The sequence below is a fragment of the Pipistrellus kuhlii genome, unplaced genomic scaffold (assembly GCF_014108245.1).
Source record: "Pipistrellus kuhlii isolate mPipKuh1 unplaced genomic scaffold, mPipKuh1.p scaffold_m20_p_1, whole genome shotgun sequence".
In the NCBI taxonomy this organism is placed as follows: domain Eukaryota; kingdom Metazoa; phylum Chordata; class Mammalia; order Chiroptera; family Vespertilionidae; genus Pipistrellus; species Pipistrellus kuhlii.
The window spans coordinates 24,850,482-24,863,053 of NW_023425404.1; the positions used below are offsets into that span (position 1 = coordinate 24,850,482).

The following is a 12,572-nucleotide window of genomic DNA, read 5'->3' on the forward strand; positions in this document are numbered from 1 at the left end:
GAGAGAATAACATATTTAACTTGGGTAGGCAGGAAAGTTGACATTTGAATAACTGAGGAGAAGAGGATATTTCAAATGGAGAGAAACAAATGTCTGCCGACAGTTGAGTGTAAATACATTGCACATAGGGCTGCCCAGCCGTCGTCCGCTCTCCACAACCCCCCCGCCCCCCCACCCCCCCACCCCCCCACCCCCCCACCCCCCCACCCCTCCACCCCCCCACCCCCCACCCTCACCCCCCACCCCCGCTCCGTGTCTCGTCCTCTCTGGGCCTCCTGCCTCCGCCCGTCCGGGCTTGCCGCGCCCTAGTCCGGGGCTGTCATCCGAGGAAAGATGAATGGCAGGGCTGATTTTCGAGAGCCGAATGCTGAAGTTGCAAGACCAATTCCCCACATAGGGGCTGATTACATTCCAACAGAAGAAGAAAGAAGGGTCTTCACAGAATGCAATGATGAAAGCTTCTGGTTCAGATCTGTGCCTTTGGCTGCAACAAGTATGTTGATTACTCAAGGATTAATTAGTAAAGGATTCCTTTCAAGTCATCCTAAATATGGTTCCATTCCTAAACTCATATTTGCTTGCATCATGGGATACTTTGCTGGAAAGCTTTCTTATGTGAAAACTTGCCAAGAGAAGTTCAAGCATCTTGAGAATTCCCCTCTTGGAGAAGCTTTACCATCAGGACAGGCACGACGAGCTGCAGTACCTGGGTACTATTCTCAGAAGCCAAGATATGAATCCAATGTGAGTGATCACTCATCTTTTGTGACAGCCCCCGCAGCAGATAACATGGATAAAGAGAAGTTTCCTCGTTATGAGCCAATTCCATTTAGTTTTTCTATGAACGAATCTACTCCCACTGGTATTACTGATCATATTGCCCAAGGACCTGATCCCAGGCTTGAAGAAAGTCCTAAAAGGAAAAGTATTACATATGAGGAATTAAGGAATAAGAACAGAAAGTCATATGAAGTAACTTTAGCACATAAGACTGACCCCTCAGTCAGGCCTATGCAGGAAAGAATACCCCAAAAAGAAGTCAAAGTAAACAAATACGGAGATGCTTGGGATGAGTGAGACATTGCATCCTTGGACCTACTGAAGGAGTTTCAATATCCAGCTTCATCTAGGTGGTCATATCTGCATGCTTTGACATCAGCAGCAGTCTTCATAAACACATTTAAAATCTGAACCTGGACGTTTTGTGGTTTGGCTTATTAAAATAGTGTTTAAAAAACTAATTTTATTATTACTATGTTGTGAATCTATATGAATAATGGTATAATTCCACAATCGTGTACAGTTTGTGAAATTTAAGTTACAGGACAAGGATACTCTTAGAAAACCATCAAGGAATTGTAATGCTCTAGAATTAGCATATGTGAAAATAAATATTTGCATGTTGAACTGGGATGGGGGGGGGAACAGGCATAATTTTAGGTGATTAGCTTTACATTAAAAAGCCTTTTTCCAGTGTTTGCTGTATTCTCTTAATGTTTGTGGTAAATAAAATATAAAGGAACATGCAAAAAAAAATATATTCCACATAGAGTGAGCAAAACTGTTTGTAGAATTCTGAAGGAGGGGTAGACATGTGGTTATAAGACAGATGGCATCAGAATCTTAAAAAAAAAAAACACAAAAAAACATAAATGCAGTGAAAAAATATATGCGTATATGCAGTAAAATTCTACACCTGAGAATGTTTGTTTTTTCTGGCTACTAATATAATGAAAATGAAAAAAGACAGTGTTAAGAATAAGCAAGTCAAGAGGAAGGGCAAAAAAGAGGAAAATTAGGAAATTAATGTACATCGTGAGATAGAACACTGATTTGACATATGGTCATTATGCAGGCTTCGTGGAAACCTTGGGAAATGTTTGCGGTGGATTAAATGTACAAATCAAAAACAGCTAAGGTTCTGTACTACTGATTAAAAATAGGTCTGCACGCATGTTAATGAAGAAGCTATTTCCAAAGGCTGTTAACCACGGGGTAAGGAATCCAGGAAGAAATGGTGAGGCACCAGGGGCTAGTGAAGAGCCAAAACTTCCCAGACCCAAAAGGGCAGGGAGGGAGTGGTTACAGGAACCTGGAAAGAGAAGGGGGAGGGGGATTCAGTAGCAGAAGCTGTGGCCTTACCAATGGGCAGCAGGGAGGGTGCCAGGAGAGTAAGCACCCTGACTTCTTCCTCTGACCCTTTGGTCTGCCAGACACCCCCTATTGACTGTCCTCAAAGAAAAGCCTCCTTCTTCATCCAAAGCGTGGGGAGGAGGAAAAGGGGAAAGTGGATCATGAATGCAGAGGGGCAGATATTCTTGTGTGAGTCTGTACATGTGGGTATATTGTTCTGTGGGTGAAAGAGATGGGTTGGGAGGTGGATGACTGAAAAGTAAGAAAATCAATTAGCAAGAGGCCACATCATGACATTCGTAGGCCAGAGGCAATTTTGCCTTTGTGGTTCTCTTCCTTCATTGAAAAAAAAATTTTTTTTAAATAGCATCAATATAAACGCAAATATGTCTAGGCTGGACTGTATTCATATCTTTTCTTCTGATTTTAAAAGCTATTGAGCCATTTTCATGGACTTCGGCAGAAGATGAAAAATAAGATGGCAAGATCTAAACCAGAAAGCAGAAAGGACGTCCAGGATGATATGTAGGGTTTGGGCACAAAGGGGCTCTTTGTAATCTGTGGGTGGGGTGGGAGTGAGATAGGGAATCTCTAGTCCTGTGCAAGCCTGATGGGAGGGGCCACTGCCAGAGGCTGGAAAAGATGTTGTGAGGGGAAGGCACCCTTAGGAGGCGCCGGCCCTTAGGAGGCTTCGACCTGAGGGACACAGTCAGCCTAGGATAACCTTGCAGGGAGGAATCCAGGCCTATAAAGCCCTTCCTCCCCATTATCTGACCCCAAACAGAAGTCAGGGGCAGGAGAACCACTGATGCAGACACACACGTTCATTTCCCAGGGCAGAGAGCTGCTGGAAGGGTGGATTTGTAGGACCAGTCAGAAGCTATTGTGGGGGCTTGAAAAATACTTTCTCTCACACCTTTGAAAATGTGGGCCCTTACTACTTTGATTAGCTTTGAATCCTAGTTCTAGAAATCATATTTCTGCCTCTCTCCACCCCTCATAGACATAGCCTTTCCCCAAGACAGCAAAATAGCCTGCCTAATGATCGTACGGTCTGGACCTCTGACTGGCTGAAGACAGTCTTTTAATTTTTTAAACTTTAGAGAGAGAGGAAGGGAGAGAGATGAGACAGAGAGAGAAACATCTATTTGTTGTTCTACCTGTTTATGCATTCATTGGTTGATTCCTGTATATGCCCTGACCAGGGACTGAATGGCAACTTTGGCATATTGGGCCCATGCTCTAACCCAGTGGTTGGTAAACCGTGGCTCTCGAGCCATATGCAGCTCTTTGGCCTCGTGAATGTGGCTCTTCCACAAAATACCATATACCCTAATTAATAACGGTATACCTACCAATATAGTTTAAGTTTAAAAAATTTGACTCTCAAAAGAGATTTCAATCATTGTACTATTGGTATTTGGCTCTGTTGACTAATGAGTTTGCCAACCACTGCTCTAACCAACTGAGCTACCAGCCCAACTGAGCTCCTGAGCCCTAAGTTGGAATGACTTCCTGGCTACTTTTCCATGAAACAGATAGAGGGATGCCAGAGCAGACCTCAGAGCTGCTCTTAAGACCTGGAGAAATGAGTTATATCTCTTCCAACCAATTAACTCCCAACAGGACCCTGAACCACTCACCCACAATGTCTTGTGATTTTGCCCTGTAACACCTTCACACGATTGGAGAGTCAGATGTTTTATTTTTTCTTTTATTTTTTAGTTCTCACCTGAGGATATGTTTAGAGAGAGAAAGGGAGAGAGAGGAACATTGATGGGAGTAAGAAACATTGATTAGTTGCCTTCCATCCGTGCCCTGACCAGGGGTCAAACCTGCAACCTCTTTGGTGTACAGATGACACTCCAACCAACGGAGCCTCCCAATCAGGGTGAGGGTTGGGTCCTTTAGAGTGCTGGCTCCCCACACTGCAGACTGACCAATTCAATATTAAAGTGTTTTCCTTTAAACACTGTAAACTCCTTTGTGTGCATTTGATAATTCTTCTAGTTGGGGTAATAATTAGGATAACAAAGACAGACTAATAGAAGAAAATGTACAAAGTTTATTACCATGGTACATGAGGGGGTGTTAGGAGATATAAGACTCCAAACACACTGGGCAGCTGAGGTTTATATGCCATTATGGACAAAGGAGGAAGAGGGAAGGGATCTGAGATATCAAAGGAAATAGGCAACTTACAGGTAATTGAGGAGGAGCAGAACCACAGGGGCAGGCAAACTCTTGCTAGATAACCCAGGGACACTGGGACACAAGGGGGTGGGGGGTGGGGGACCTACTGATCAGGCCCCTGCCTGAGCTTTCCTATTTAATGCTAAGTTGAATATGTTAAGATTCCATTCCTGGCCTTTCCATCTGAATCTCTTAGACAGGAAAAGGGAAGGTCAAAGATTCTTTCAGAATTTTTTGTTTCTTAATAACTAGCTTAAAATCAGTACCCTGAAAGGCACAGTTTTGGGTGGCAAAACTTTCATTTCTCTCACTGTATGACCACTGACGGCCCCTCTAGCATGGGCTTTGACTGGATTCAGCAGTGGCTCTCAGCATCAGAATCACCTGAAAGCTTGTTAAATTAGATTGCTGGGCCCAGCCCCCAGTGTTTCTGAACTGCTGGTTGTCGGCTGGGGCCCAAGAACTGGCATTCCTAACCAGTTAGTGTCCAGGTGATGTTGATGCTGTTGATGGGAAGATCACACTTTGAGGACCACTGTGTAGAGTTCTCCATGGACCCTCTGTCCTAAACCTTATGATTCGATCGCTGTATCTGCCGGCATCTAGAACAGTGCTTAATAACATAACGGGTCCTGAATAAGAAATAAACAATTGACCTAAATGAAACTTTAACTAAAGCAAATCCTCCCTGACTCCATTTAATCGCCTAAAAGGTACTTAACAATCCATGACCCACAAGGAGGCAGTGGCAACTCAATAGATCTGAGGTTCTAACAGGCGTCTTCAAAGTCGGGGTCCTGTCCTAGGCCATTTTCAAATCTCACGTATCGCAAAGGCCTGTTTGCTATGTTGACATGATGGTCCAAATGCTTTATTCAGTGTGAACAGCGTAGTGAATGATTCCATCCTTAGTGTTTCCATAGTATGTTATATGTACTCATCCAGCCATCAAATATTAAGTTACAGAGCTAAGGGCCATCCAGAGCGCTCCTCCCTGGGGAAACAAAGATGAATGACTCGGGCCCTCTGAGCTCACAGTCTAAAGAGAAAACAGACACGTACACAGAAAAGCTATGGTAAGTATTACCTTAGACATACAACGTGGTGAAGAGAGACCTTGAATGGCTAGGCTAGAAAGGAAGAAGAAAGGAGGCAACTCTGACTAGGTGTTTCAGGGAAAGCTTCACAAAAGTGACTTCTGAGATGGTCCTTAAAGAATGAACAGAGGTTTTTCTGGTGTGTGAATGCGAGAAGAGCCTCCAGACTGAAAGTCTCGTTCATATACACAAGTCATATTTGGAAATTAGTGATAGTTGAGTATATGATTGCATAGGGCATCAAGGAGGGCCAGGCTATGGAATGACCAGGGGTAAAGCATCTGCCCCTGGTGGTCAGTGCATGTCATAGCAACTGTTCAGTTGAACCAATTGGCAGACATTTAGCATATTAGACTTTTATTATATAGGATATCACTTCTGCTCTACTCAAATAGATTAATTTATGTAGGTTGTTCACTGCACAAGGACATCCATATAAGTGGATAAGTGGGGACTCAAATCCAGCTTGAATGCTGTACAATAAACTATGTGCCTATGAACTATACATACCCAGAAGAGCCAGCTTTTTTTGTGGATCCATGCAATAGTTTATTTGGTGCACAGGACAGAGTTCCAACCAACAGAGCCACCAGGCCAAAGCTATCCTTGTGTTTTTTGAAAGGATGGGCTGAAGTTTCAATGATGAAGTAACGTTACCATCTCCATCACATTTCAGGTACATTATATCCCTAGAGAACAGTCCTACGATAAAAGTTATGACCTGAGGTTTCATTGGGAGGTGTAATGCCAGGGTATTAGAAGGGAAGAAAAGGAGAAGTGAGGCAGAGAGAAAAGTCAATAAAAGATGGTCCACTCTGAATTCACCACCGCATCATCACCCCCCACTGAGTGATGCAGGACATCTAGGCAGGCTGCAGGAGCTCCCTGCTCTTCCCACCTCTCTTAGGTTGAAGCTGGCCTATAGGACCAATCCACTCCCCGAATGTGTTCCCTAGCGGTCTCCATTTCCCTCTTCAATGCCATTCTCCCGCTAAGCTGCCAGACCAGCAGTCCCTCAAAGTGGATTATTATATTTATTTGTGTGTATCCAGGGAGAGTAGAGTTCCCAAAAGGGGTGGAGGAGGAGGAAGATGATATAGTTTTAATAATCAGTTTTTAAAGATATTCTTATTCATTCAAATAATATTTAATGCTTGATACATCTCAGAAACATTTATGATTTACTTAAATTATCACCCCTTTTGTAAATGAATATTTTTCTTCTTAAAGACTACCTGTAATAGACATTTGTAATAGTCTGTAACAATCCAAACTCGGAGCTTCCAATTTAAAATTGTAATCAATGAACAGGATTGTTACCACCCGACAGTGAAGTTAGGGACACAGCCAACAGTCAGTAACCACTTCGGGAAATGTGCAGCAAAAATTCTGACTTTAACACTTGTGCGTTGTGTTGTTTAGTGAGAAAGGAAATATTGAAATCTACTTGATCCTGCAAAGTTCCCAAACAAGGTTCCCAAAACAGCAAAGGGAGATATTTCCCATTTTGTTCGCCATCCCATAATTTGGTAGGAGGTGTTTGGGTTATTTTAATTATTGCAAATTAAATACTCCAACAACTTGAAGTGAATAAAAGAATGCAAAAATATAAATTTAGCTCTCCTCTGCTAAAACTGCAGCGAATGATAGAATTCCTACTGTTTACTCTATAAAAATAAAACGCGAGTTTTCTGTTAATTCCTTTTTTCTCAAACACACACACACACACACACACACACACACACACACACACACACGCACACTGCCACCCCCCTCCCCACACCCCTGTTAGAGGCTTTACCATGCACGTTCATTTCCACTCACAGCTGGGGCAATTAGAGAGTGTACTTAATGGAGTGTCATGTTAATTGTTTTCAGAGTTAACCAATTTCTCCATTTAATTGTCAATTGATTAACCTATTGAAATGTTAAGTGACTCAGTTTCCTTCCAGAGTAAACAGCAGCAGCATATGGTAGCGTCCTCCGCCAAAGGCACCGCTCATTTGCTCTGAGTCCATGTGCTGGTATTCCCCCCCGCCCCTCCAGCTTTTAATTAGGAGAGGCACCGTTACACGTGTTTGTCTGCTGGAAAGGTTATCGGTGCCGAGGCTGACCTGCAGAGGCGAGGCTGAGCCTAGCAGCTTTAATGGGAGAGGTTTTCAGCTAGGACTGTTGTCCTTGATTGCATTGTGATGGTAATTAACTCAAGACCGCTTTCCTCCGCGTGTGTGGCGTCTTTCCCGCCGTAGCCCTAACCTCCGCAATGAGATGTTTCCTGACACATAGATGCACTTATTAGGCACTCATTGGACTCTAATAAGCACGCAAATAGTCAAGGATTTCTCTAGGCGAGCGCCACACCGCTCAGATTGCGGTGCCGTTGAAGCAAGTAGGATATGTTCCTTGCCTGCAGGGCATTCTTGCAGAGTGGAAAGCTGGTAGGAGAGCGTTGCTGCTTTTTTGCCACGTTGTCTCATCCCAGCCGATCTCCACAGCTAGAAAGTAGAAAGCATTTTAGTTTTTCCACGGAAGCACGCTTGAGGCCACGCGTCGGATGGAGAGGTAGACTTAGATTCGGAAGCATCTTCCCCCCCCCCCCCAATGTTCCCTTTCGAGATGACTACTGTGTTTTCCTGCCAAATCCATTGGGGGAGGAGGGGAGCTATTCACTCCGTCTTCTGGTCTCTTGAAGACTGTTTGACTCTTGGGTGCGTGTGGCTCGCCTGTGCGGTCCGCCTGGCCCCGCACTATTGTTTCATTCTGAGCCAGTGCACCGCCGAGCCAGCTTATCATCATCCTTGATAATGTGGGTAGCAGGCAACTGAGACAAAATGATTACAAACCTATGTTGTGTTCCGTGGTTCTTTTAGAGGATTTCTCTCTTAATAGTTCTGGCTCATTCATGTCTGATTCAGCACATTTGTTCTTGCAAAAAGGCATAGCTTAGGAGAGTTTCAGGGCGGGTTAATAACTCCCCTGCAAATGGCTGCTGGCATTGTCAAACCTTGTTCCTCCAGCGGCTCGGGGGCTTTCTTCGGTTTTGCTGCCCGGCAGCTTCGGCCCAGTTGGTAAACAGCTTAAGTCCAGACATCTTTTCATTCTCCGAGCGGCGGATTGAAATAAAAATGCATATAAGTGGCGACTGGCTGGCGCGGGCCTCACAATGGCCTGTAACATTATGCAAGGGTATTTACATAGGAATAAGGCCTCGCCAGAGGAGATGGGGCAATTAATGATGTGGGCCACACATATAAGGAAAGTTTGTCCAATCCTTTCCTCAATAAAGATCTTTTGTAAAGTGCTATGGAAACTCAGGGGCCCCGGGGAGATTAAGGGAAGGACTTTTCTGGGACTTTAAAAAAATATATGTATATATGTAATTGCAAGTTTCAATAAGCCAAATTATATCAGATAAATGCACTGGGAAGAATAGGAACTGTTTTTGTTTTGATCGTTTGGGGTAGTTTTTCTCACCCTGGAAAAAAAGGCAGTTGCATGTGTTTTCAGTTCTTCTCCCCTCCCTCCTTTCCCCTCTTTTGATTGAATAGAAAATCAGTTTAATAGAATTTTATCTGAGATAGATAAATTCCTTAGCTACCTGTTTCCTGGAGTTTGAAATTCAAGCATGGTCTGTAAAATGTTTGAAAAGTTTTACCATCCTTACTTCTTATTTCAAGGGACGTTTAGACTGCTACAGGAGGAAACGTGGCCAGGCCTGAGGGGCAAGCCTGGGGATTTTCAGGGGTGTCAGGCAGCTGGCCGGCACAATGCAAGCGGACGGGCACCCAAACAGGGAGGGGCCCCAAAGAAAATGCAAGGGCTGTGTCCTAGGAGAAGCTGAAAGCGCTCATTCAAATCTAGCCCTTTCTTAGGCTCGATGTCTTAAGAGAGTAAGTATCTCCTTAGCCCGGATGCAAATTGAAAAGTCCAATGCTGAAAATAATTTAATATAACTGTCCCAATATGCTGATTTGGGGAGGAGGGAGGAGAAGGAAGTCCTCCCTACCCCACCCCAGCTGTAAAAGACAAATCCCGGGCAGCCCTGTCACCCGTGTTCCTTCCTATCTGAGGCTCACCATCTGCTTCTGCCCTTGGCCAGATAGCAGTACTGTTATGATTACTTTGCATCAGAATACTTTTCATGAAAGTATCATCCGCACTCTGAAAACAAGAGTGAAAAATAACTCGGGCCCTCTTTGCATGTCTTATGACCAGTGAAAGCAATTCCTATCTTTTAAGCAAAGCATTAAATTTCTTTTTCTTTTTTTCTTCTTCTTCTTTTTCTTTTTTTAATGTTTCCTCTCACTCAAAGGGCATTTTCTAAGAAAGCAGAACTTTGGCAGGGATTGCTCCATCTCTGTTCACACTTGCTGGTGAACATGTTCTTACGTCCACCGTTGCTTTTTATCCCATTTTCTTATTTCGACTTGGTTCATGAAATGCATGCCCATATAGGATGAGTGAAATAAAATCTTAATGTGATAACGCATAAGCTTTGGTGCCTGTGTGTGTGTGTGGCATACAGAGGAAGTGATTTCAGCGGCAGCCCTGTCAGGCAGGCGGAAATCAATGCCTCATTGAGGACTATTGATCAGTACTAAATTAATTAGACTCCAAGGCTTATGGCAGTTGATAAGACAACTTGTTAATTTAGTCAATGATAGTGTTTTCCCTAAAGCAGCAAATAACCCTTCTTTTTCTTAGAGAAGGCATTTCTAAGACTTGCTGCAGTTCTTTTAGTAAAAATATGTTTCCATCTTGCTTGTTTCCTTTTTCAGAGTGCTTAGGGGTGGGTGGGTTGGTGGAGGGGGGAGGGTGGTCCAATAGGTAAGGGTGTGCTATAAAAATGTATATGCTGAAGAGTCATTCTAGATTTTTCTTTCATCCTCTCCCATTTCTGTTCCCTAGCCTAGTGTTATAATTTTGGGATGAAAACAACGCAGTCAGATTATAACCCAGGACCTGGATTTCCTACGGGGCTTTGGCCACTCCAGCCCTGCAAGGATGTTCATTTGGAAGGGAGCTACTTCCTAAACCTGCATTTAGCATTGACTGATACGGATCGCTTTTGCTTTTCACTGCAACCTGCAACAGTGATGGCCATAGTCAATAACAAAGGCTTCAGCCCCTGTTGGTTATGCAAACTGTGAATGGAATGAAGGTATCCCAGAATGCCCTGGACATGGGGCAGTACTTCCTGCTGGCTTGGAAGGACAAAAGGACAAAGCCCGGGAGTGTAGGGGTCCCACCAACAGCTCTTGGAGGCAACAGTCTGCTATCAGCGGCACTCCAACCCTCTGAGAATGCTAATAAGCTCGTGAAGAGCTCAGCTTTCTTGCCATAATTCTATAGTGTGGTTGAGGACCCCATAGTGCTCACTAAATAAAGACAACTAATTGAGAATTTTTTGCACATTTTGCCCAGGGGACTTGTTGTTCATTCGATTCTTTGGGGAGAATGTACCCCTACTGACAGGAGGAACTGATTGTTTTGGCAGCCTCGTGTTACTCTTCCCTGGGTCTGAGGCTGACTTTTGAAGTATGACAAAAATGTTTAATTTTTATAAAACGATGTCGCTGGGAATTATTTGAGATCTCAAAGAATAGGCGTGCCAGTGTTCATCTAGAGAAAAAAAAAAATGCTGGCAGAGAGTTTTTTGAATTAAAGTCCTGCGATTTTTTTCTTTTTCTTTCTTCCTTCTCCCTCCCCGCCCCCCCTTAAATTGTATTTTCAGTGGTGAGGCCTACATTTTTGTGTCTGCAGGTGACACGTTGATTGAAACTAAAATTAATAAATCAGCTGAAAAGCTCACACCTACAGCTCACAGCAGGGCCTGGAAAACACGTTTATAAAGGGAGCTTTATGCCCTCATATAAAGAAGGAATAAATTACAGAAGCACTTGTTGCCCTGGGATTTGATTTTGCTTTGCAATCTGGTATCTTATTTTTGGAGGCTTATTGTAAATCAACAGGTTCCTGGTTGCTTTAGCAGGTGACTTTGCTATTAATCTCTGACTTGACCATTGCAGCATATTAATGAGGAGGCTTCCAAACGTGGCTCTATCTTCTGACCAAGGAATTAGGTTTAAAAGGTGTACTTTTTACTCAATGGCCTGCGGTTAGCCACGTTGAGGACCAAATGCAAAGTAGCATTTTCTGCAGCGTGTGTAGTATTAAGGAGTGTTTTACGAACATATGCGTCTTACTGTGCTTTTCTTCTCTCCTACACTTATTCCTTCGCCATGGAGGGCAATTATGGAACTTACCAGTCTCTGTTCATTTTTTTTTTAACAAAATAAAATTATGTACAAATAACAAAATGATATCCTTTCTTATTAATGTGCACCCTCATTTTAATTAAACAATGTCAGTGTTCTTTGGAAGTGTGTTTAGAATTAAAATGTATGATTTGGGAAGGCAAGAGATTCAACATTTCTCAGCAGAGCCAGATTAATAAATGTCATTACAAGTGCAGGAATTTAACCATCGCATTTCCCTTTAGAGACAGAGGTAATTGGAAATGTTTAAGCTTGACAAAAGAAAGGAGTAAATATACCGATGGGGGTAGTTCAGAAACATAAAGAAGAAATGAGGGTTTAAGCCTTAAATTTGTAATTACCAGGATCTCCAAAACGCATAATGCTGCAAAACAACCCCACGTATAGGAAGAACCGCTTTGTGGCAGCACACATGTTTCAAAGGACATCCTCCTGCGTGATTATTATTATTGTGCATCTCCTTTCACATCTTTAGGGGTGTCTGGTCCATACCTCAGGCATGATGTAGCATGTAGTCTTTCTTTGTAAACCTAAGAAACATCAAGCTTGGGCTTTTCTTATTTTTAACTATTTTAAATCAAGGATTTGTGCCAACTGAGGCATATATTTTTTTAAATATATAGCTATATTGATTTCAGAGAGGAAGGGAAAGGGAGGGAGAGAAACATCAATGATGAGAAGGAATCATTGATTGGCTGCCTCCTGCATGCCCCCAACTGGGGATGGAGCCCACAACCCTGGCATGTGCCCTTGATCAAAATCGAATCCAGGACCCTACCATCTGCAGGTCAATGCTTTATCAATTGAGCCAAACCAGCTAGGGCAACTGAGGCCTATTTGAGGTCACTGTCTACCTTACCTTTTCAGGCTA

The 12,572-nt window shown here is 43.2% G+C and overlaps 1 protein-coding gene across 1 annotated transcript; it reads left to right on the plus strand.

The window, feature by feature from the left end:
• The first annotated feature begins 235 nt into the window (after positions 1-235).
• LOC118717536 (OCIA domain-containing protein 1-like) lies at positions 236-1,536 on the plus strand. The gene has a single exon (XM_036435724.2). It carries the CDS (start codon positions 334-336, stop codon positions 1,075-1,077), a length of 744 nt encoding a protein of 247 aa, XP_036291617.1. The 5' UTR covers positions 236-333; the 3' UTR covers positions 1,078-1,536.
• Positions 1,537-12,572: the final 11,036 nt, after the last annotated feature.